The 26,895-nt window shown below is 36.3% G+C and overlaps 1 protein-coding gene across 2 annotated transcripts; it reads right to left on the minus strand.

The window, feature by feature from the left end:
* Positions 1–321: 321 nt before the first annotated feature.
* CUL5 (cullin 5) lies at positions 322–24,384 on the minus strand. 2 transcript variants are annotated; one of them, XM_031066020.1, is made up of 18 exons: positions 24,267–24,384; positions 21,911–22,010; positions 20,353–20,529; positions 19,493–19,634; positions 18,284–18,429; positions 18,127–18,207; positions 16,849–16,942; positions 13,553–13,683; positions 12,684–12,791; positions 12,035–12,099; positions 9,883–10,015; positions 9,222–9,353; positions 8,456–8,579; positions 7,566–7,741; positions 7,286–7,447; positions 6,485–6,603; positions 5,092–5,215; positions 322–3,968 (listed from the first exon to the last, which is right to left on the minus strand). In XM_031066020.1, exons 1-18 carry the CDS (start codon positions 24,335–24,337, stop codon positions 3,774–3,776), a joined length of 2,280 nt encoding a protein of 759 aa, XP_030921880.1. In that variant the 5' UTR covers positions 24,338–24,384; the 3' UTR covers positions 322–3,773. The 2 variants fall into 2 exon arrangements, with proteins under 2 accessions (XP_030921880.1, XP_030921881.1); XM_031066021.1 differs by having other exon boundaries at positions 24,282–24,376.
* Positions 24,385–26,895: the final 2,511 nt, after the last annotated feature.

A 26,895-nucleotide genomic window follows, 5' to 3' on the forward strand; every position in this document is an offset into this window, starting at 1 on the left:
TAAAAATGCCATAAACTAAGTTAGGCAATTCCCAGCCACTTTTGGCATGGTAGGCTTTGATACACTGACTGAAAGACTACAGCTAATCTTTAAATAGAATTTGGAAGACTAAATAGCTCTACGTATAATCCTACATTCGTAAAAATTTTTACCAAGAGAAGAACTGGAAGTCTCCACTTTTGTTTTTTAATTACTCTGATCATAACATCTGTTGGGACTTGAAGTCAGGCAAATTTCTTACAGTGGCAATTTTAGGAGCAGCACCTGAATTCAACTTAAAAATTTTGTAGGGTGAGACACCAAAATACCTTGCTAAATGAGTAGTCTTTTAAATTACATTTTTATTTTGCAAGAAAATAAATTATACAACTTAAAAAATAAAATTCAAAAATTAAGCAGTACATCAAAATAGTTCAGCTGGACTGCCATACAGAAACTACCACCATTCAAAATTGTACAGCATTATTATCTTGGTAGTGGCACACATTCAAAATTGTAAATACCATACGGAGATAGTTATTACAACTCAGGAACCCGAGTTTGCTCAACACTCCAGACTACATATAGTGTATATGACAGGAAAGCTTTCATGTATTGTTTATTTCACAAATATGACCGTAAAGAATTACAAAGATAGCATCCCAGTCATTTAGATGAAAATAGAAAACAGTTTGAGATAGCAAATCTTTCTGTAAAACTATCAAATCTTTTTGCCAATTGTATTTTTAAAATTTGCACTTTACAGGACAATGGCATCCCAATGCAGATAAATGCAAGATGTGAACATTCAGAACATTTATATTAATTTAAAAAAGATGAAAATGAGAAAGTCACATTGTCATTTGGAAATGTAACTGCATTACAGTCATAACGAAAAATAAATGAGTAAAAGTAGAAGCTAGGGACACCAACTGTGGAAAGAGGAAAATGGAAGACTTCAGAATTGAAACTGAGAAATTGAGATTATCATCAAGTTGTTGGGACAGAGAAAGATTTAACAGTATTTCTTAATTAAACCCATTAAGAGTGACTTCCCCCCTGCCCTTTCTACACCAGATTTCACTCCTTAGCTATTCACCGTGGCAGTGTGTGTGGCAACGTGTTTTTCAGATGCAGCACCTCCTTAAGCTAGGTCTTTGGACATATATATTCATAGCTAAAAATTGCAGCCTTAAAAGTGCGTTGTTGCCATATTGCAAGTGAAGAATAGTTTTCATTTAGATCTGAACTCTACCCTCCCCAAAAGAACAGCTTACCCCAGGTATCTCCCTGTGCCCCAGGTGATACTAGTTTTAAGTGCATATTGGTGAAGTGACCTGATGAAGGATGCTAAACGTGATTCTGCATCTTTAACAAATCTGCTGGTGACTGTCTTAGATTTCATAAAAAACCCGACATCCATTTCTGGTATATATTTAAAGAAAAAATGACCATGTCATAGGCACATTACCAATTGTATTTCCATCCCAGGTTTTGAGAAATGTATAGGTAACAATCAGGTTGTATTGTACCTATTAGTTGAGGGAATGTGTAGCTCCTTAGCTTTTAGCAAGCTTTTCCTTTCTGCATACATTCCAGCTTCCTAAAGAGTTGTATCTGAGATGCAGTCCCTTAAACTTCTCTCTCAAATCTAAACCAATGGCTTAAAAATTAGCATTATCCCCTTGGCAGCTCTTTCCATGTGACCATTTCACACCTTTCTTCTCTGGTTAAGGGTTGGAATTTTTCATGTTGAGGAGTGTGCTCAGACTGTCATGTTCTCCCCAGTTATCCCAAGTAAATATTTATTATTTTAAAGTTACAAAGACTGAAAGTCTTGCAGCACAAAGTGTTTTATTAGAATTTTGTTTTCTAATGTTCAAATAGTTTCATTGGTTAACTACACAGAGCACCACTTCCTTTTGATTCTGAATTGCAACACCACAAGGCCAACATAAAAGATGCATTTTTAAACAGCATCTACTTTTGAGTATCAATAAAAGCATGGAACACAAGCTGTAGGATTTCCATCAATTGTAATTGGCCAGGCCTTGATTTCTCCATCTCTTGGTCATGAAACCCTCGCTACCAAAAACTTCTTACTCAAATAGATGTCGAAATATACACTGTTCTCAGGCAGTCACACTGGCATTTTACATTAGTAACAGAGCACACAGCCTGCTTAAGGGTGCAAACAGCCATTCTTGGAGAGTTTGCTTTTAAACCACTCCTCCAGCATACTTTACCGTAACCATGTGAAAGTAAAACTCCTCCTCTTACTTACTGGAAGGCTTTCTTTTTTGACTAAAGTTAATTTTATCCTCTTCCCCATTTCATCATCAAAGATGAGGCCTTTAGATGTCATAGTTCAACTGGTTAATTAAAAAATAACTTCACACACTTGTAATTTATAGAAGAAATATTCATACAGAACTGAATAAAGCGCAACTTACCTTTGTCCTAAGACAGGCACTCTGCTCCTATGACTCATGGTATCAACTCCAGTACGTGCTGGGACATTTCTGAACAGCAGAGAGTAGGGCAGTGCCAAATGACTACTTCAGATGATTGAGAATGGAAGAGGTAACATTAAGAAGTTGAGATTCCTGATGTGTGTTTGGCACTCTCTCTACATACACTGAACAAGGTATTTTTCCTTAGCATTTTATCATTTTCATTAGAAGAGTACTCCTACCCTACCAGTTACCAAATGGAAAGCAGAGGGTTTGGTTTTCATATAAAGATGTTGACTAGTCCAATTGAATTAACCTTGCATGTATACAAAAGTTACCACTGAGGAAATAGTACAGGGATCTTCAAGTGTTATTCTCTTTCTGCGGGAGTTGTGCATAAATTACTCTTTAATGCATCCTGATATATGTAGTCATACTGAAATATTTGGAATATAAATATTAAATGTACAAGGAAATACACTTAATATTTCTGTTCCTATAGCAGACCCACCCATGAAAACTGCTTTTAGAGTGAAGTATCATTCAAGAAACTTTTACGTTGTCAAAAAGGATTGTAGCAAATCACCCATCCAAATTAAGGTAATAACATATCCACTTGTTTGCAGGAAACAATTTAAAAACAATGATCTCTTGCTTAGGGAAAAATATCACCGATGACTTGGAATTACTTTTATGTCACTTAATGTGTTAATTATTAAAATCCAGTTACTAGATTGAAGCACTGCTCTAGCAAACAGGTTTTAACTGTAACAAATATGTATCAGTTGTGACGAATGTGTTTGTGTGTCTCAAATGTTATTACATGAAAAGGATCAGAGATGGACAGTACATTACTCGGTTGATCCAAAACACAAAAGTGAAAGTGCTACTTCTAGTCCTAATTGCATTTAAAAAAAAACCAACAACCCAAAAACCAAAACCAAACAAAACAAAAAACAAACCCAAAACAAAACTAATAGCAGTTCCTCAGTGCATGAATATTTGAATATTTTTTCCTTGTGCAAGTACTGGTCATCTAAAAACCCAAACCTGTATTCTTCCTGGTGGGTGTAAATCAAATCTACTTTAAAAAGTTCACAATGGGCTCTTCATGAATGCAAGTTTCCCACAAAACAGCATGCTGTTAAAAGTGTGCAACATGAAGGGAATGCCATCATGCTAGCTGAATGAGATTGGCAAAATATAGTCCTCTGTAAGGTAAGGCAGGGATTTTAATATGTAACGAAAGTCAAAACAAGTCCTTCTGCAGCACAAACTGTTGCAGCTGTCTGTCCAAGCACCCTTCCATTTATGCTCTCAGCATCCCGCAGAGTCCTCCAATTATGCCATGTATATAAACGTGTTGATATCCGACTCATCTCTTCTGATATATTTGTGCTCTATAAGCCACTCGATTTGCTCTTTTATCATTTTCTTTTGTGGCAAGAACATGTTTTTCAATATTTCTACCAGTTCAGTCTGAAGCTGGGCATTAGTAATTTTCTTCCGCATCTTCATTATTTGGATGATAGCCTCCTAGTGGGGGACAAGAAGGAAAAAAAATTATTTCTAAATGTCTGGGTGAAGCAACAAAATGAACACAGCATTAATAGGAGGCTCCTGGTAAGGCAAGACAGCAAGGAAATCTGTATTTTTCCTTAGAAATCAGAAATATGCTGCATTTTTTTAGCCTATATAGAACTGCTTTTACAAAGAAGCTGATAAAGGAAAAGAATGAAGCACTGGCAAGATGCAACAGATATAAGACAATTCCAGTCAAAGGAGCAGTTTAATCCTATATCTAGAGTGTGAATTGCTCACTAAAACCAAATGTTCACTCACTCCCTGAGCAGAAGTTGCAGTTTCCTAGGTGACTCGTGATATACCTTGTTAACATTTCACTCATTTCCTAAGTACAACCAGGCATTAACACTGCTGCTGCCAGAATGGTTACATCATGTTACATCAGGTGGTACAACTCACAATGTGCATGGCCTGCAATCCAACCTGACTGATAGAACAGACCTGAAACTTGAAGGCAAAATGAGACTCCATTGTATGTAATGATCCCCGATGCCTGAAAAAATTCAGGCTTTTTTAAAACTGTCAGCTCAAAAGATTTAGCATGAGCAGCTTACTATCAACCACAGAGCAAGAAGATGCAGTTTGTACAGCTAAGATGCACTTTTCAACTTCTCCTCTAAAGAGAAGTCATAGTACTGTTATTACAGCATGACTCCACCTCCAAGATTATTCTCTTCATACAGACCAAAGAGATCTCAAGATCAACAATGCTGTTTATTCATTGTGGCGGCCAGGGTCAGTCAACTTTACCAATCTGCTGCTATCACCCACCCACACCACCATATGCCTTCACCACTTGCGTAATATCTGCTTTGTCCTCTTTGAAGATGATGACCTGGTACTTCAGAGCAGGAGGCTGATAGCTACAAGTGCATGAACACACATGCAGAATCAGGTATTCACAAGGATCTAGAGTCATACAGCAGAAGTGACTTCCAATGGGATTCAAAGGCACCCATTTCATACATCAACATCCAATGGTGGGCAGCATGTAATGACAATACAACAAATTACAGTAATGATAACGCAACAAAAGAAATAGGTGAATTTTGTAGTCTTCCAGCAGGTTACTTGCCTGGGTTCGCAATATTCTTAGCTGGACTATTCCTTCATTCTCCTCTTCCCGCATCCTCTCTGTAGTAAGTTGCAATCGACCAATCAAATTTATCTTACCCCTTTTCTGAACTTTAGCGTTTTTTCTGAAAAAAGTTGTATTGCACGAAAGTGAGCAAAAAAAAAAAATACAAACCCCAAAACTTTCAATTAATTAACAGAATTCCTGTTAAACTTGAACTACAGCAGCAACAAGTACTATGGCACATCAGGTACCTATAGGTTATTAGCTTAAGGCAGTGTGAGAACTGCCTGACAGATCAAAACTCAATGCCAATGTCTCCGCACAATGAAACCTAAATAATGCCAGAAGCATTACAAGTAAATCCAGCAGCTGAAACAACAGAATTTCAGAAAAATATATTTCAATTTAATTATATAAATGTAGGGTTCTCTGGAGGAAACTTTTACAACAAAGTTCAGGAAATATGAATAGTTAATATTCCATCAAAGAACCATCTGGGACAAAACCCAGCTATTCCAACAAAGAAAGCTGATGGCATTCCTCAGTGGTCACCCACAAACTTTCTCTACAGCCTGTGTCTTCTGTCATGTCCTATCATCATTTCCCAAAGTTCAGAATCCTGATGACAGGAATAAGCATTATGGCCCTGGGCATGAAACTAAGCCCCAGGAAAGCAGATTCATCACTTATCTCTTTCTCCACAGATCCAGATGTCCAGCTTCTGCTGAGAATGAGGCACAGAATCTGAGGTTCCTAGCAAGGAGCCAGTTCTCATCATATACATTGAGAGTAGAGGCAAGCAGAAGCAAGTAAACCACGCTGAATGTAGTATGTATCACTTAGACATTCTCTCTTAGTATTATCTTGTGCTCGAAGGATTTCAAAGCATCAATAAAAGAGCACTGCAATTCTCACAGAAATAAAGACACTCCTCTCTGGGGAGAGCCACACCAAAAATCCTGGCTCTTGACAGCACACCACATCATTAAGCAGCTTCACTTCCTTTTTGTTAACTTATCAGTGTTTCTGAACTTCTATGTGTGTATAATAATCAATACAGCACTACTGCTCTGATTACAGGCTGTCTTCCATGAAATTTTATGGACTTACTGCTAACTGGAACATAGCAAAGCCTCCAATTTTGCACTTTGTCCCTAAGTGTGTAAGAAATTTAATTTCACAAAAATTAGAATTATAAAAACATTTGTTTGAAGGGGTTGCTGGAGGTCATCTAGTCCAATCACCTACTTGAAGCATGACTATTGCCAAAATAAGGGAGTGCAGGGCAGCAAAGCATGTGTCTAGGTTCAAGAACAAAGGTTAAGTTAAAGTGAATTCCTTTAGTTATAAAACAGTACATTGTTATTTTACTTTTCAAACATCATCTTACATTAAACTGAACTCCTGGTTCACCGAGAAGAGGGTTCCTTCTGTAAAGTCTTTGGGTGAATTGACTTGAGGTTCATATAATAAAACCTGACGTTTCAGCTTTGGAAATGCTACAAGAGACTACAGAGAAAAGGGAAGGGGGAGAAAGAATGAAAATAAAACACCAGACTTTCTAAATGGAAACAACTACTTTCTACAACCATAATTCACTGCAGTACTGACTGTAGTGAGGGAACCACATAGCCTTGTTTGGAACTAGTAAAATCAGAGAGGGGACAGAGTTTACCAAATCTCCTTCTGAAATGGGTTAGTGTAAGCAAAATCATACAAAGCAGTAAAACACACAAACTCATGGCTACAGAAGTGGTGTTAAGTCTGACTTACATGATTTCTCTCTTTATTCATGAGCTAAATAATTAGTACTCTGCTAAAGCAAACATTGAAGTTATTTTTAAGGAACATTTACCACGTGTCACTAATTTCCTAGAGTTAGACCAGACCCAATTGACAATACACAATTGTAACTCTCTGCTTTAGACAGCATATGGTCAAAAAGTTCTTGCAGTTTCCAAAAGTGAAAGTAACTTGTGAAGCAACATTGGGTAGAAAGAACATGTCAATGTAAATGGCTGTGTGTGCTCAGCAGCAGTGCAAGGAGCCAGCACTACAACTGATTAATTATCAAGAAAGGCGTTCACATTTCAGTTTCAAAGTGTTATCAGACTGTGCTTTAAAAGTACTAGTCCAGTACTTCAGAGTACAAAAATCAAGAAGCAATCTGTTTCAAGAGAAAGGGATATACCCATAAAGTCCTCCTAAGTTCTGCATCAGGGAGCTCAGTTGCCAGTTTAAGATTTTCAAAGCTGATCTTTTCTCTGGGTCTTTGGTTCCACGCAAACAGCACAGCCAGCTGAAATGTTGTAACCTCCAAGTCATACTGGCCAACCTCATTCTTAAATGTTATCTGTGAAGAGGACGAAAATTTTACTGATAAGCCTGTATGAATCACAAGCTTTCTTACTGTTATAAATACACAGAGAGTGCAGTTGTTAAGACTGATATAATGAAAACTACACACTTACAATTCCATTGGACATGAGGTGGTGCCAGTGGAGTTTTCTACCACTGTGATTCTTTTTATAAAATTCTTCGACCTCTGGGATGAGATCTTCTAATTCCGTGGGGAGTGAGACAAACACTTTTTCAGAACTTCGGGACCAGGCACCAGCATTTAAAATTTTAATATTCACAGAGTCAGCTGTAAGATGATATTGGATGATTATAATCTCCAGGTATAACAGATAGCTAAACCAAAATGTTTTGGGTTTTTTTCCTACTCTAAACACAACTATGAAGGATTGAATTTTCAGAAAGTTGCTGAGTGTCTACCTACTTAAACATTAAGGCACTCTATGCATCAATGGCTTTCTGCCAGCAGCACTGATCAAAACCTGTTTTTTCTCTTGCTGCTGCAGAGCTCCTTAAACACTGGTGCAGCTTTACAGCTGATGCTTATAAGCACTACTCAAGAGTTTTCAGCATGGCAGGTCCAATGCTTGATGTTCCTCAGCCTCTCTCATCAGTGAAACAATCTCAGAATATGATTTATGGCCTCCATAGTATGCATCCAGCTCTCCTGCTGGCAGATGAAGGAGGAGCACAGCATGGAGCACTAGAAGAATGATGAGGGCATAAAAGGAGGTAGTTCAGCCATTCACCTGGCTGATGCCAGTTCAAGCCCCTGCTTGCAATTTGTCTACAAGAGAAGGGAATCTTTATCTACGAGACTGCTGACAAGAAAAACCCAAAACAACTCACAGAGTGATACAGCTCTAGTATCAACTGCAGGAGAAAGCAGAGTCTACAGACAATCGAGGGGCAACAGGGCCGTGTTCAACCTGCAGTTGATGTAATTTTTAACCTAAGATTTAACAGAGCTATTTTTCACTAAGAGAAATAAAAAGTAGCAAACCTGGTAAAGCAAGTTTATTATTTTTGTGCATTTCTTTGAAAGCCTGGTTCAAGTCTTCAGAGACTTTGATATCCTGGAACATTCTAGCCAGCTTGTTTACATAATCTGCTGGCATTCCCACTTCCTACATAAACAAACATAACAGTAAATATGACATAGAAACCTATGAACAAAAAGTTTTATTTTTAAAATAATAAGCTCAAATAAATAAAGAGCATAAAGAAGTACACTGGTATCACCACTTTACAGTAATAGTGAATCCGCAATGCAATATAAAGGGGTTTTTGCATAGATAAGTTATGCCTTTAGTTATGCCTTAAAGGCATATGGTGATTATTTTAAAGAAATTCAAGTGCTGAAGAACATATGCATGCATTAAAGAATCCATGAGTTCTGAAATTTGAAGGAATGTTTCAGGCATGCAAATAATATTCTAATCTACATAAAAATTCAAAATTAGAATGCATCTCAAATTATTTACATAATTAAATAAGTAATTCTGCATTTTGCTTATATGGAATATATGAAACCTTTAGATAATTGCACGTGAAATATTTTAAAATCTGTCACTGGCACTACTAGAGAAGAGCCAAAGAGTTTTACTTTCACTAATTACTGTGATAGAAGGGAAGTATTAAGATGCCCTGAGTGGCCTGCTATCAAACATAAAACTCACCTAAGTAAGAAAGATATTTAAGTTTAAGAATGGAATATTAATTAATCACAAGCATGAGGCACAATCAAAGAAAGATGTGATACTACTTACTCTGAGCCATTCCACCATATTCTCCTCAATTTCACTATCAGCTGATATATCTAATATCAGACGTCTCGTTAAGTGAGCTTTGTGATATCTCATGAAAACATCTTTATTCTGTACATATTTAAGTACCAAAAGCTGTCAAAAACAGAGTTAAATATATTTATTTGCATTGTCAGCCAGACAAGTCTGAATGCTGATCTAAAGGCACTGCAGACTATGACGAGAGAAAGGCTACTTGACATTGCCTTAAGAGCAACTGAGTTAATACTGTCATAGGCAGAAGCAATGAATGTTTCATAATATCACACCTTCAATTTCTTAGTTTTTCAAACATCAAGAAATTATCTTAAATCAAAGAAGACATTGACACTGTGAAAATCCCCTGTATTATTTTCTAGACAAATATTAGTTACAGTAATATGTTACAGTCTCATATAGGCGTTAATTTAATATACCAATTTTGTGAACCAACACAGGAGACATGAAACACTGAATGATTTACAATATTTAAACACACACACACACTTCATAACATAATAAACTCTTTTCTTTACTATCACATAACTGCTTTTGAAGATCAAGGCCTCAATCCACATAAGGAAATAAATTAAACCAAATAAATTCCTTCTTCAGAATAATTGTGAAATAAAAAGCAAAAACATACCACTTCTTTAAGCTTTGCTTCAATTTCTTCAGAGGTTAGTTTTTTGCTTAGTGGTGTTTTTCTTAGCAACATGTCACAGTAATTAGCAAGAAGCTCAGGGCATTTGGATTCAGGCTGTGTTTTCAATCCAACACTAGATAAAAGAAGAACAGTATTTCTTCCAACCATACAGCATCCTGCTATTCTGGAGTAGTCACACTGTTAACAAGACAGACTGCTCTCTCCTGATCCTCTTGGCAAGGATCCTGGTGGTGAATTTATATGTCGTTAAACTAATGAAAAATTAGGGATAACACCCTTTCTTCTTGAAAGAATAAATACTGCCAAGCACTTTCAGAAAGCTTCTACAGCTTATTTTAACTAATTAAAATTTTAGAACTGTAACAATGAAGTATACAGGTGAAACTAGAGTGTGAAACAACAAAATATTGTATGGAAAGAAATATTCCAGTAAAGAATTAACAAATGCTACAGTGAAATGTTTCACTCATCTCCTCAGTATGCTGTAATGAGTTCTCAAGAACAACCTCCTGCACCACACTTCACAGACTGCAAAACTCAACCCATCTAACACCTAGTAACAGGATAAAATTATTTCATCACAGCTATAAAGGATGGACTAACAGCTAGGAGATTAAATGCATACTAAAGTTGAACAAGATGCTACAGTAGACAGATTGGGGTTCTTCAGAATTCATCAATCTCAGGTCATGCTTTGAACCTCTGTCTAGACTGGTGAATAAAAACAAATGGCAAAGACCAATCCCTATTCCTAGAGTCAGATAGCACCAACCTGACTGCTACCCAAGGGCCCACAGCAAGCTCAGGAATCCATTTTTCTTGCTCATTATTTCAGCCTCTCATCAATTAGTATAGACAGGGCTAACACTCTTCAGACAACTTGTCCTTTTTTTGTTTTAATTCATGAAGCAGCTTGCAGGCTAATGTCTTCTGCCCTCCTAAAGACCATTTGAAGTACAAACAGATCACAAGTCTTTTGGCTATTACCGAAGACTAAGCAAGATGAAGTTTCATTCTGCTCAAACCAGGCTGCATATCTAGACAACTTCAAAGTGCTTGGGAAGAAGAATGCTGAACAGAAGACCACCACAATTACAGTGGTTTCTAAGAAACCACTAGGCTGGGTTCACTTTAGGAGTGAAACAGTTTTGAATGAGGTATAAATTGGGATGGTCTCAGAGGAAAGGAAACTATTAGAAGATACCTGAGAAACTCCTCTACCTTACCGACACCTATGCAAAGTATACAAAGCAGGGATCCAGTCTTTTGTGACAGCATTTCTCCAATAAATACAAGGAGAAAGAGTAAGCCCTATTCTGGCTTGCCATTATCCGAAACCAAACCCAGAATATGAACCAAGATGCTGGACAGATATTTATAACCATCCACCCCTAACTAGAATCAATTGGAAAGGGAAGCTGGCAGCCCAGCTACAAAAGCTTTGTTTCCATAGTAAAGCAGACGACAAACTATATATAAGCCATCCCAAGCACCTAAATAAACACAAGTTCCTACTCAAGTGGCACATCACATGGTAAATGTTAACAATCAATTAACTGACTGCTACCTTCTCTTGGCTGAGTTAGCAGAGCAGGCTCTGTAAGCATGGTCCTTCTTCTTGAGTCACGCAGGTCTGCCTAATCTACTGGAAGTTGTTTAAACTAACCTGGTTAATCCTGCACTGAAACAAAAATGCAACAGCTGGACAGGTCACACTCACAACTGGCACAAGAGGAGGTGGAAAACAGCTTGTGGATGGTTACACCTTAATCAGCCACAGTTATTTCCATGAAGATTACTGCCTCATTTTTCCCCAGGACCTTTGCTGAAGTTGTGGCAGAGTTATACAGCTGAGGTTTTTGAAATTAATAATCCAGGAAATCATTATAAACTTCAGCTAACAAACTGACTCATGGTTTAAAAGAACAGATCCCCAAATACTACAAATAAATTTAAGTTGAACCAGGCTGCTATTCACTGATCTGCTTCCACACAAAGAGAGTCTTACCAGAGGTCAATAAGCAATCTGAAATTCCATAATGCAAATAGCACAAAACCCTTTTAAACACAGCATTACTTTTTGAAGAGACATTTTAAAAACCTTGATTCACATAAAGTTTACATGGCTTACCCCTTCTGCTTCAATGGCAATTCAAGTTTAAATATTGTAGCATCATTCACAACTGCTTTGTATGCCTGAAAAAGAATTAGATTATTGGTGCTTCACTCCATTTCTCATATGAATTGCAAAGGTTGTCTCTCTTTTTACACTACTGTAACATGGAATCAATTCAAATTTTTTATTAGCCCCAAGCTTGCAGATTCTATTTTCAGTTTGAGAGTTCAAATTCTATGACTCAATTTCCCAATAAACTGATGTTTTCCTCTCTTCCACTAACATACTAGTTTCCTTCAAATAACAACTTAGCAAGGGATTCCATGGAGCAGGTTGCACATCTGAAGTCATGACACAAATACAAAGTAAATTCCAAACACAAATTATTCCTGAATCAGACATTACGGTTCTCAATACAAAGGTCATCTTCTGATGTGCTCTACACCATTACAAAGCTGAATATATGCAACTTTATGCAGCACTGTAACAGAAATTGAAAGCTCCTAAGTTGGTAGTAAGTTTCATCAATATTTTAGTCTGCATATTTAATAGAGTAATAGCAGCTTCTAAATTTAACAGTGAATGCACACAAGGGTTTTGGAGACATCATAACACAAATTGCAACAGATCTTACAGTGAACAAAAGACCAGCAGAAATACATACCTTATCTCTGGCAGTAAGAAATCTTGGATCATCTTGAAAAGCTTCTTTAACCAACTTGCTAAACCGATTAAATAGCGTGAGCAATTGCTCTACATACTTCTCAGAATCCTAAAGAGGCAAAAATCAAATAAAAACCCAAGGTTCCACAGAATTCAGTGTGAACATATATGTAATTCCCTAATTTGTAAAAATGCTGTGCCCTAAAAAACCTGCATACTGTGAATTTACATTTTATCTTTAGTCTCTGGATCGAAGAGCTCTACAGCATGTAGGCTTAAACACAGACTTTCAGGATAGTATTTCCAATATAGAAAAAAAAATTTAAAACCCTGTAACTTTCTAATACTATACAGTAACATTTTATTTTAAAGGATGCTTTCAAGGATCAATAAAAGACAAACGCCACATTCTAACTGCTGCAGACACTTAGGCCTCCCAGTCCCAGAAGAAAAAAGATGATAAAAAGCTGAAAAAGTACAGTGGGGAAAAAACCCTTATCATATCCACACTAAACAACCACTCTTAGACTGAAAGCAAATTTCAAATTTCATCAAGAAGTTATAACTCTGGGAAAATTGATTAGGCTTTTTAAATTAAGATTCCAGCATAATTGTATTGTATAAAGAACCCATGCATTTAATTTATAACTTTACTGCAAATTAGATTCACTTTTTAAAGCCACAACTGAAAACAAAGAATAAAAAGCTATCCTAAAGACATTTAAAACTTTCAGTAGACCAAAATTTGATCTCTAAACATAAAATCTTAAAAATTATTTCCATTCATGCATTTGTCCCAAAAAGAGTGACTATTTAACTTCTGGCAAGCTGTTTTCCTGTTGTTATTTTACTAAAACCCAATACACTTACAGTAGTAATAGTTTCAGCAGCTGCTACCATGTCTGCAAGTCCAGCACTAACAATATGTTCTTCCAAATCCTTTAGCATAGGCTCTATGCCATTTGGAACTTTATCCATCAGTGAAAACATTAAATGCAACTCTGAAAGATACAAGTACTGATGAAGGCACCAGTCAAAGACATCTACAAAACCCAAATATACTGCATTTCTCCTAGGCATGTCTCAAGCGGAACATGAAATATGTGAAGAATGGATAATTAGCTCATATCTTAAAAAGAAAGATGTCTTGAGTACTGTTCTAATTCTGGTCCCACAAGAAGATTCTTTTGAAGGCAAAACCGGTATATTTATTGCAATGTAATACTTGCTTATGCATATAGTATCTTATATAGTATGCTAACGCATATAGTATCACAAGCTTGAATAAGACCCCCCTAAAACCAATGCCAATTTGGATTAAGTCCAGGTTCTAACAAATTGCCTTCGAATCCCTGGCAAGAATGTCTCTCAGTTGGAAGCCTACAGGAGTTTATGCAGGGAACTGTATGGATTCAAGACATTTTTATATTTTAAACTAAAGCCAAACACACCTATCCTTGTGTATGTTTCAACACCACTTACAATGCTTTGTTTTATAAAAGCTTGCAAAGTTCTGAAGTAACCAAAACTGACTAATGCAAACACTGAACTCTTCTTCCCAAAGAGTTTATTTAGTTTTTCAGAAAGTTACCAGCACAAAAACTTCAAAATGTGATGCTTTATTTGTCTACTCTTTTGTGAAGATATTTCAGTACTGTCCACAAAGAACACTGGGATTAAGGTCACCAGATTGTTATAAAGAGACCACAAAGATTTGAACTCAGCTTGGCAAAGGACTTTGCTTCATGAAGTAGAACAAATGGACACTTTTTTTTTGTCAGAAAACAAAATTTATAGATTCACTTAGTTCTTCAACGTTATGTCTACTGTGAAAGTGGAAAAGTCAGAGGCCCTGCCTTTTCTTTCTCCTCTGCATTACTTTTGTCAGCAACAAACATCAAGATCCCATCACCACTGAGGATGAAATATGCTACCACATCTGTACCGCAACAGCTGCTGCAGAAGCAAATAGAAAAGCACAGAGAAGAAAAGAAATCCTTTTAGAACATAACACAGCAAATTAGAGAATGTAAGCTACAAACAACATCGAATAAGAACTTGCAATGGTACTACAGACAACTCATAATGGGCTGAATTCCAGGAACCAGAAAAAAAAATGTAGTTGGAGGCATTCTCAGTGCAATTAAATCTGCTATAACAAATGGCAGCACTGTTTTACATACAAAAAGTCCAAAAAGCTCGACTTTTACTGGATCTTTTAATCTAGGCTTTTAAAAAGAGCAAGAGAGAGGAAAAGAGGGCAGAAAAAGAGAAACAAAAATATATGTTAAAGGGCTCTACATCTGCTTCTGTACAGTAGTGATGCCATAAATATTAAAAAAAAAATCAGTGGTTTCTCTTAAGAATCAGTAGCAAAGGAAGACTCCAGGTGCATCCCTAAGACTGCAGAATCCAAAAACCCATCATTCTTCAAAGACAGATTTCAAAGTAACAAAACCAAAAGGAGTATTTTACTGGAACTTCTCTCAGAATATATTATGACACTGAAGAGTAAAGAAATCAATGCTGTAGTTGTTGGGGCACTTAAAGTCTGCTTTCATTCTGTATTCATGAAAGCCAAGCATACTTTTTATTTCTGTTGTACTTCAGGAATAAAATTTAGGCCTCCCTTCCCCAATACTACAAGCAAACAAAAACACAGAAAGTCAGTTCTAAAGTGTTTGCAAGTTATGACATTTTGATAGATTTTAGTTGAAAAATATTATTCCTTCCTGTCTTTGCACAGCATGTAAATATTACTTAACACAGTAAGAGTATGTGCCCAGCTCATAACCAAAAATCTCCATCAAAACAGCCCTTTTTTGTCAGTGCTGTTTAATAAAGAAAACATCACTGAATTCTTTGGGGCAGATAATATCAGCAAGTCAGATGAGTAAGCAAAGCAGAGCAGAGGACACTATCAGATGTATACATTCCTATGCATAGCTCCAGTCTTTAATTACGTTTCAGCCATCTGCACCTGCACCCTTCATTGAAACATTTGAAGCAGTTCTTACAGACTGAGTGGAAGTGCCCTGCAACCACAGGCAGACACAGCCACAAGAGAGGGCTCTGTGCATAGCTCAACAGGTTTCTAAAGAAAGGTCCTTGGGCAGATGAACCCTTCTGAAGCTCTGTATTTACATCAGCCTCCTGCATTCTCCCAAAGGCTGTAACATATACTCATAAGAAGTTTCACTGCTTTCTACATTTAGCTCTGGGCTATTGCCAGAAATCATGCTGCTAGATGAACAGATCAGTATGACATAGTTTTGAGGTCAAATATTTTCTTAAATGCTGGCTTTAGAAGTGAGTATTTTCTATAATATTCTAAGTCATAAAACAGTTTCCTCATTTCAATAGAAATGAAAACCTCTGAAGACATTAGTAAATATTCCCTGGCCGCAGGATATCAAGACCTCAAAGAAAAATTAACCTGTGATTTCAGTTTGGTTTCTTTTTTTCATTTTTTCCTATCTGAATTACAACATTTTAATGACATATTTAGTTTGTTTTATCATACTAACTTCTCAAATTCTGGCAGCAGAATTAAAAAAAATCTTTTGAAAACTTTCAAAAGGCATGCAGAGCTAACTTTCAATACTCACACTGATATACTGGCTATAAAACCCCATGAAGAGCTTGCAAAGATTTGTTCATTTGACCTACAGGTCCTGCATCAATAATCAGAATAAGAAAATTTTCTCCCTGCCTTTCAGAAAAAAAATCTTTATAAAAAGGGATGTTTCACTTTTTTCCCAGGTGTAAAGAGGTAGTGGGGTGAAACAAAGAGGAAATGTTTGTATGTGGAGTACTCAAAGACAAAGTAAAGACATATGGAGCATTTACCAGAGTTGGTCAATATAATGCAAGTAAGTGTAGGAAAAAATAAAGAAAAAAGACCACAAAATATTTTCTTTCAAACAAGACTAGAGCTATCCACTCATTCAAGTTAAAGTATTGTGTACATCAATTTCAAAAGTGATAGGGAAAAATATGAATCAATGATGGTAATTTTTTGTGGGATTGTTCATGTGCAATAATATTTTTATATGAAAAACTACCACCCTCTATTAAAAACAGTAATTTGATATATCTACACACAAATCTATTTTTATGCAGTTCATGCAGGGTTCACCCTGCACTGCTCTTGAAGCTCCACTTACTTTCTGTTTCATTTCGTTTGATCATGCCTTGGCATTCAGCTAAAATAGTCTCTTTAAAAGATGTCACCAGGGCATTGACGCAGCACTCCATGAGCTGAAACACATTAAACACAGGATTAGCTCAAGCAGCCACCTGAACTGTCTGATGTGTCTCAAGTTTGCCATGACACAAAATCTAACCTGTTCTCAACAATTAGCTCTAAAAAATAATTAACTCATTCACTGATTCATAAAACTATGTGCAGTTTGAGTAGAATCTACACAGGAACCATATTTCTTCAAAATGTTTAGGTTAGTAAATGTGGCAAAGTCTCCTCCAAACCATCAAGGAGCTTAGTATTTCTGTCGACTCTTTTCTCTCAAGGGAGCCACCACTTTTGGAACAGTAACTACCCTACTTCATTTCCAAGTATACATCCAAGAGCTAAGAATAGTTCTCATTCCAGCATACCCTATTTGGACCAGGCTGGATGGCTTGAACAAGGCATTAGATCTAGAACAGAAACTGCCTGTACATGTCAGGACCATCTCTCCTTTGTCAGCCTGTTTATATGGGCTACAATTTATACCTGTGCAAAATGAATGACTCACAGCTTAAAAAAAGGTGTAAAGCACATTTTCATCAACTTCAAAAAATGATCAGATTTAAAAGGTATTTATTTAAAATAACCTGTTTCCTGAACTAATTTCAACACAGACAATTATGACATATTCATTGCATTCTTCCTCTAGAATCTGAACTGTGTAAAAAAATTGCTGAAGAGGGAAGAAGGGGAAGGAAAAAAAGAAAACCCATCTTTTATATTAAATGGTCATATTTCAGCCTAAGAGGAAATATACTACAGCTTTAATAAAATTTCTATTGCTCCTTTTGATTGCAATGAACAATAACTCTTTCAGGTGTTCTAAATGAGCACTGAGAAGTCGTTTGCCAAATAGATTTGATAGTTCATTTTCAAACATGATTCTCATCCACTGTTAACCATAGGGAAAAATCCACCATACCTAACTGAAAAGGAAAGAACAAAAGCCAATCTGAATAAAAACCTGCCTTTCAGTTTTAACTTTTGATCTACATGTGCTATTTAAACATTTGCAGAAATTGTAGATTACCAGATTGGAAAGTAATACATGTTTTTGCAACAAATAATTTATGGTTTGCGAACACAAAATAAACAGTTCCAATTTAGTGCTATCAAATGATACTGTAACACAAAACTAAAAACTACAACACTATATAACTAGGAAATACACAATTTTTCTACACATTATACTCACTGCTTCTACAGAGTTACATTCACGTCTTGTTTCTAAATATCGTAGTGCTCTTTTCTCTTCTTCTTTTAGTTTAGCATCTGCCTGTGCAAAAGTAGAACAGCAATCATTTAAAGTACTAACACGTTCAGTACAAAGTTACAACAGAATTTTTACTTACATATTTCATATAATTCTGTACACCGTTTTGTTGTAAATAAGAAGGAGCCTGTGTTCTATAAAATCTCTCCGTTGAATCCAAATATGCCTTTTCAAAGTTATCCCGATATATCTGAAGTTTATCTTCAGGATTAGAACAGAGGTTAACTGCAAAGAGAAAGTCCAAACTTACTCTCAAGTCTTGGAAATCTATGTGGCTAATAATAAGCAAATTTCAATGAGAGAGTGAGACTTGTATTAAAAGGTTGCATTGAACAATTTAAAAGATCTGATAAATGGCCTCTGATCACAAAGTTAACCAAATTTGGCCAATCTTTGCTCCCAGAAACATTCAGATCAACTATGGCAAACTGGAAAAAAGTTTCATACTTAGCTCCAGCACTTCAGACATTCAAACTTGGTAACCATAAATACACATACAACTGCAAAATTGTAAGGAAGGAATAAAAAAGCTCAGAATAGTGCCTAATAAAGTGAAAAGTTCTTCACCCGACTGAGCAAAAAGCTTCTCTTAGACACTGTTCCTGAAATCACAATGTCTCCATTTCAGACTTTTTTCCCTGTTTTACAAGAATGGAGACAGTAAGCTTATTGCAGTGCTTTGCACTATTTGAAGGAGAGTTTCTACTTTCCTCTCAACTGTTACAGAGAAATGAATAGTCATTAAATGGAATATGCTTTAAAAAAAGTTAGAATTTGACTTATATAAAAAGCTGTCTTAAAGAGTATTAGCCACAAGTTTAATTCAACAGGCTGGAAAGCCTGCAAAAGTAGCAGGCAATGGTGAAATATCACAGAAGTTTCAGATACACAGATCTGTTCTGCAATGAAGAGAGACTCAAACTCTTAAATGTAGTCTATTTAGCATTTCTTCAAACTGTCTAAAGAATCAGAAACAGTATACAAAGGAGTACAGATATACTGCTGTTGTACAGCTGTACAGTTATATGCGCAACCTCAAAAAGTCAGAAAGTACTCTTCTCTTTGAAAACATTGATTTTGCAGTAACTGATACACAGGTAAATCACTTAGAAGCTAAAGATTATAAACAAAACTTAACCGGTATCATGTATCAACAAGCACAACAAAAAAAAAATCAATACAAAATGCAGAGATAATTCCAACCCTACCACCACAACTGCCAACTTTGTATGAAGAAAATTCATTTAATAAAGTGAGGAGGAAACAGATCAGTGTGTGCAAGACGTACCATATGATTCTCGAACTCCAATAACGAGCTGGGAGTCAAAAGCTTCTCCTAGTCTTTCAGCATGAACTAGCTTCATTGCACTGTCCTGAAGTCTGTTTTTTATATTTGAAAATATGGATTCATTCCATGTATCTAACATGAGCTGCATATCAGGGAAAAAAAAAACTCTCAGAAAGGTACATGCAGACCTAAGTTTATGCAAAAAAGTACAAGACCTCAGAAACAGAAATTGCGCAATTTATAATGTAATTTTCAGGTCCTACACAGCAGTTCAGCTATGTCAGAGCTTGATCTTGCTCTGAACTTGTTATAAAAGTCATATTCAGCTCACATTTTAAAATTACGTTATGTAACTGGACTGCTAAGGGAGTCAGTCTTGAATTCGTATATTCATTCCATAATCCCCCATTACTTCTACAGTTCTTCATAATCAGTTAAGTAACCTTCCAGAAATACAATGTGTCAGGAGTTGCTATATCGGGGTACTTTTGAGGTAAACACCCAAATATAATTCACCATTTGGCAGGCATGGTCTTAGACAAAACTAAAAACTCAACTAACACCAAAGTTACATGAAGAGAAAGACTGATGGATTTAAATTGCATTTATCCAACAAGAAAGTTCCGTATTCAAGTAATGTATCTATAGTTTATAAAAAACTCCACATCTCATCTAAGCACTGCCAAGTTTTAAGATTAGTAATGGATGCTCTTATCAAAATCCTCATCACTCAATGTGCCCCCTTATACTCCATTGTGTAATTTGTTAATTTTGGTGATTGCTACTAATGCTGCTGCATCACAGCAGTTAGGCAATTAGGATTGGTGCAACAAAGCTCTCTGGCAGTACAGCTCGCTCACCTTTCGAACAATGCTGTCTTCCACGTTGGACTTCTTGTTGCTGCCCTGCTTGCCCATCAGAGTGATCTCTAACTGACAGAAGGGCTTGGGCAAAATGTCGCACTGGGTGAAGAACTTGCGCCACTCCACAATGTAGGCTTTGAGTAGAGCTGTATCATCCTGGTGACTCAGCACTCTCTGCAGGTGGGGCGAGCAGAGGAGGGAATTTATTAATCAATTTATGCACAAAATATAGGCTCTGTTTATGCTGAAAATAACTCCCCATATAAAACTCAAATATACACATATATCAGACTAGGGATGTCTACATATTGAAGTGCCATTTGGTTTCTTGAATCAGTTATTAACCCATGTCACACAAGTCATTTCTGAAGGGCAAAAAAAGACAGCAGTAAAAAAGTACACAGTAAGTTCAAATTTTCTAAATTAACCTCTTTTTCTCTTTTTAAGTCACGTGCAAGTAAAAAATTAAAATCTTTGGTCTAAAGGCTTGCGCTGGTACAACCATATTAAAAAAAATTAAATCAACATAAACCTGTAAGGCCTGTGTTATATTCTGTACACTGACACATTTTGATTCAATGGCATCTACTAACCTTTCATTAGACCCAGACAGACAGTTAACATCTATATTTTATTAAATCCTGCAAACTTAGCTACATTGTACACTGGCTATCATAATGCCAAAAATAAAACCTGTCTATCAAATAACAGCCAACACAAACCACATCAAAAGGCCTCAGCTCAGCATGGCATTTATGCATGTAAGCAGGTAAGCTATGGAACTTAAAAAACAACATTTATATGCCTGGTTTTAAAAAGGCCTCTATAAAAAACTATTTTCCTTGAAGGAAAGCCTTAGTGGTGTAAATCACTTCACTAAAAGGATAAAATAAAAGTGTACAGAATCTTTCTAAACCATCTAAACCATTGTCACAGGATGCTTTAGAATTTTTTTTTTATTTCACAACTCCCTCTTTCAAATCCCTCATAGCAAAAGATGTTTTCTGTAAGTATGTGTTACAAACACAAGAACTTCCTTTGAGTCTATTGACAGTGCCACTCATTTGGAGGGAAGCCCATAAAACTGGACAGCTGAGCTTGCTGAGTCGATAGCACAGATATTTGTAGTACACTGTACATATGGCTTCTTTTAAAACCATCCATGAACATGTCAAAATAGCACTGAAGCTATATAGACTTTTTTTTTCAGACAGTAACTTCTTATGAAAAATTCTGCCTTTAGAAGTTTTCAAGCAGAAGAAAATTCCATAAGTACTGTTGGATAAACAAAAATAATGCTGTGTTTTATTTTTTTTAAATATACCATAAAAATCACTGCCCATCCCAGCTTTAAGCACTGTGAGAAAACAATGAGCCAGGCTCAGGGCTCAAGGCTCTTCTTTTTGTCAATAGAAATTTGCAGGGTAATTACGATCTCCAGAACATCACAAAATTTCAAACAAAAAAGCAATGCATTTAGATCCAACAAAAGTCAGAATTATTTGGCTATTTTTCTAACAATGTGAATAAAAGTTATGAAACATTAATAACTTACTGCTTGTGCCTGTTTAATAAAATCAAGGATGTCTTCCTTCAGAGCTTGATGGATTTTTGCTGGACCTTTATCATCCCACAAGCACACTGCATGTACATCTCTAGAAAACAATTTATCCACCTTTTAGTAACAGCTACTCAAAATTTAATGCCGTAATGTATGAGGCTTTAACAGTTATAATTTCAGCATGTCTAAGAAATTTATATGTGTTATCGAACAACACACAGCTAGATCCCAGTGACGCATGGGAGAAAGCATGTTTGGGGAAGAGACTGAAGCTTTAAGAAAAGTCCTGGAAGCAAGTAACTGCAACCTATCTAGGAGAAGGCTATGGTCAAGAAGATGTGTAAGGCAATTCTATTTTCAGTACCTATTCAATAATCCTTATTGAATTAAGGGCAATTTTTAAAGCTTTTTTTTGACATCACTTGCCAATAACAGCATTACTACTCAGCCCATGCTATCCTAAAATGCTATCATTAACATGCAGCCTTCCCTGACAGTTTCACAATCCAAGCACTACAACATTCTAGAAAGGCAACAGACCGTCCTCATGAGAAATTTGAACCCTGAGGGATCAGGTGATTTAAAAAATGTTTCAATTCATTTAATAAGATCACTCAAAACATTTCATGGAAGTGGTAGCATTTTCAAGTGAAACACTACTGGAGAAAAGTTACTAAACAGCACTGCAAAGCAAAATTCTGAGTTTTAATTGTCATTCAAATGAAACTTTTCCTACCTTACAGCTCAGTAAGTGTATCTTAACTCCTACTCTTTCCATACTGAAGACTAAATAAAGCAAGCTACAGTCCTAACCATGTATCATCTATAACATGGCTTAGCAAGCTTTTTTTGACTCATTACCATCCTCTGGCTCTTCTTCCACCTTTCAGTAACAAGGCCACATCTCTGCAGAAAAGCACCCCTATAATCTGAAGCTATCACTTTGTTCCTATTAAATCAATACACTTATTTCAATACAAAAGCAGCTTTTTCAGTTTAATCGAAAAGACAAAACTCACAAGTTGCTTTGACACAGATTAAAGGTGCTGGGCCAAGGTTTACAGAGGTCTAACCCAACTGGTGAGACTTACACAACATTCACAGGCAGAAAAGGTGTTACTGCATTTAGAATGTCATTGTTTCCTGACAGCAGTGAAAAAAAGCAGTACCAGATAATTATACTCACAGGGCATGTAGAAGACACCTACAGATTTTGCATTTTTATTAAGAAGCTTAACAAAGAACACTGTCCAAAAATATAAATCTAGGGAAGCGGGATCCTTTCCCTCAATAACTTTAATTTAGCCATGAAGTTACTTAAGTTCTATTCAATAACTCAGCTACAAGAAAAAACTAATAAATATTAAGTTTTCATTCCAATGCAGAATTATTGAACTAGTTATTAAAAATTAAAGCAATTACTCAGAACTGAATTTTTACCTTAACTATACCAGCAGAGACATTGTAAGATACTAAAACCAGCCACATGTTAGATTACCTTTCCTCTTGGCTGGCAGAAAAATGTGACAGGTACATTAAACTCAGTGTAAAAAGTCACTACATTGTCCCCATCAAAAAGAGCAATAAAGACAGAGTACCACAAGACTGCATTTGAAAAAAAACTTGCTATTTTGACAGATTTTAAAAAGCAAAAGAATAGTTTGCAGATTTGAATTATGACTACATTAGAGGGCAAATAACTCCATTGAGACAAAGATTATTTTAGATATACTTCTGATGTTTCTTTTGTAACTCACTTCCATATCATGTTTTCAAAAATCACACAAAAAAATTATCACCTAAGCTTCTGGAAAAGCAGCTTCTTGCTTTTTGGAAGGAAGAAAATGGCAGGGTTTCTAGAAAGCACATTAATACCAACATTGTCTGAAAACTCTTATATTTCATTCTTAGGGTAAAAAAGTATTCAAATTAATCTGTTAATTCAAGTTAAACTGCACCACCCTGTTACTTCAGTTATTTTAGAAGAAAGCCATTCAAATCAGAATAATGTAACATTCAGCAAACTGCCTTTATATTAATTTACTGACACAGCAGTAAACATTTTCTCTCCAATTCTAACAAGAAGTTTGTGGGCAGGTACAAAACTTGTTTACTGAAGTCAAAAGCTCTGCTTTTCTTTCTCCACCCTATTTGCAAAGACCTGAATCCCAGCAAAGCTCAACTTTTGCACATTTAGAGTGAAGCTGGCACACTTAATAAAACTTAAAATAGTATTTTTGTTCTGTGTTTCCAAACAATCTGTGTCACATAATTCTGTCTGTATCAGGAGTAGTTCAGTAACTGTACTCCTATCATACAGAAGGATGCAAGATACAAAACAATGACTTACGAAAACAGATCGAACCATTGCTGTTTCGTGACAGACTCCTGACGAAGAAGTTTCAGAACGATCGGGCGCATGAAATCCCATTTGTCTTCAAACTGAAGTGAACCTTTATTCTAAAAGAAACAACAAAAAAGTAATGTTAATAAACCAGTATCTTACTTTGTCTTTAAGGATTGCAGTTTATACAGTTAACATAAAAATATTTTCTCAGGTGTTCCTCATAAGCCAGCATTTAAGCTACACGACCACAGCTGAACAACACTTTTCAGTATTATTTTAAGAAGTGACAGAGCTATTATTTGGTTCAAAGAAACTGCCAATTTCTTTATTTAATCACTGCATTAGCTACAAGCAAAGTTCTAGCAAGCATTCTTCAGCTGTTAGTGGAGTTATGCACAGACAACAGGGATGGTATTTGGAGCAGCTTCACTGTTACGACCAAGATACCTGCGATGGAAGTCGGGCAGCAGTTGCAAACCTGTCTTCAATAAATTACCCTCATCAGAATGGCAGCCAGGAGTCAGGAATGGTATTGTGGATGCTACCACGTACCTTTTTTCTCTCACTGCGCAATTGGCATCAGCAGCAAAGAGGGAGGAAGGAAGCAGAGTAACGCAGGAGCTGCTGTATCGCAGACTCCCTTCCTCTGGGTTAACTGGCCACAAGACCAAGACTACCGCTGGTGTAGATAAAAATTATTTACTCCACGATGAAAAATCTAATCCCAGGTGGACTTTCCAAACTTATGATACAAATTAAGAGGAAAGGTAAAGAAATGAAGTGCTCCCATATAATTCTGATTATTCTGAAAAATCTCACCACAGTATCCAGGCTAACTTCCATTATTTAAAAAAGCCAAACAACACAACAACTTTGAGAGAAAAACAGCAGTTCTACCACATATGTTGTGACTCTCTTTGCTTAAAGTTCCACATTCTAAAAAGAGAAACCTGCAATTAAAAGAATACACCGACTGAGAGTTCTGTGGCAGAAAGACTACTGCTTCAGTTATCTGCAGACTACGTTCTAGTGCACTGTTTACTTCTGAACAGATCATTGTCTTGGCTAGAAATACTACATTTGACACGATTCACTTCAAATAGAGCAACTAATACAGTCTAACTGCTTTAAATTCTGGTAAGTGCACTGTTCTGCAACAAACATCTCTTCAGATAAACAAGTACAAACAGCACACTATGTTCCCTCAATCACCTCCTTTTGATTAATTTCTACATGGAAATTTACAATTAAATCTGTTATTTAGTATTCAGAATAAGCACAGTTCGGCGACCATATCCACTGGTGTCCTCAAGTTTGCAAGGATACCTCATCTTCAAGCTATAAAGATGCAACAGGCACCACAATAACTATTTTTACAGCCACAGCATCTGAAGGCCTCAGTATTGTGGTAGGTACTGAACACAGCTTTCATGGAATCAGCCCCTGTTGATAAAGTCTATAAATCTTTCAACATAAAAAATAAAATAAAAAATTGTTTGCCTATTCAGAGACAGTTTTACCTATTCTTTCCCAGTGCAAAAAAAGAAAATTTGAATGCAAAAAAAAAGAAAATTTGAAAATCAACCACTAAATGCTTCCCCCTACATAGAACCAGTTTTACTATTATTTCCTAATGTTTGATGCATTGCTCTAATCTTTGCTAGTCCTCTGAAATTTGTTAGCTTCTACTTGCAGATACTTCTGTTCCAAGTCCCTCTTGGAACGATAACGAACATAAAATATCAGCTACTGAACAGTTAGAAGTTCCAGAAAAGGCAATATAAAAAAAGTAAAAGCAACTTCCTTAAAAGTTTTCCTTCTGAATGAAACATCAGAGAAGACCCTTTAAGTTTTTTGGAACAGATAAAAAAATCTGTTCTGCAATTATTGAGAAGTGCAATTCTGCCCTTCACCAAAACCAGCTGAAGATAAAACCTGAATGCTCTATCTTTGTGAATAAGATTAGTTTCGCTGTAAAACATGGGGAGGAAGAGGACTGCAAACACAACTGTTTATATGATTTAGATTGCGATTACCTACTTAATCCTAAGAAGCACAAATAAAATTTGACTTCAGTTGTAAAAAAAACCAAGTGTCCACTTGTAACCAACGTCTGCCTACTTAAAAAGAATTCCTCAAATAAAGCTTATCCTGAAATCCTATTAGAGAAGTGTAGAACTTCATTTCCTATACACAGGAGTAGATTTTTTTTCCACATTACCTTCTTTATTCTTTAATTAAGCAGAAGATGAAATAAAATTAACGGATGAAAAATCCTACTCAACTAGTCTTTAAGTTCAATAAACAATTCACAGAAATACAAGATAAGCTGAGCTGGAAAGGACCCACAAGGATCATCAAGCCCAACTCCTGTTCGTGTATAGGTCAATACTCAAGAATCACACCATGTGCCAGAGAACATAGTCCTAGTGCTTCTTGAACTCTGTCAGGCTGGTGCTGTGACCACTTCCCTGAGGAGCCTGTTCCAGTGCCCAACCACCCTCTGGGTGAAGAATCTTTTCCTGACATCCAGCCTAAACCTCCCCTAACACAGCTTCAGGCCATTCCCTCAGGTCCTGTCACTGGTCACCACAGAGAAGAGATCAGTGCCTGCCCCTCCTCTTCCCCTCAC

Source organism: Geospiza fortis, unplaced genomic scaffold (assembly GCF_000277835.1).
Source record: "Geospiza fortis unplaced genomic scaffold, GeoFor_1.0 scaffold16, whole genome shotgun sequence".
In the NCBI taxonomy this organism is placed as follows: domain Eukaryota; kingdom Metazoa; phylum Chordata; class Aves; order Passeriformes; family Thraupidae; genus Geospiza; species Geospiza fortis.

Bases quoted from the DNA above. Each gene is read 5' to 3' on its own strand.
- CUL5 (XM_031066020.1), bottom strand. From the start codon at position 24,337: ATGCGCCCGATCGTTCTGAAACTTCTTCGTCAGGAGTCTGTCACGAAA. The intron at 19,635-20,352 runs GTGAGCGAGCTG...CCTGATATGCAG, and splicing joins AAGACAGCATTGTTCGAAAG to CTCATGTTAGATACATGGAA. The intron at 16,943-18,126 runs GTGAGTATAATG...AATGTGTTTCAG, and splicing joins AATGTAACTCTGTAGAAGCA to CTCATGGAGTGCTGCGTCAA.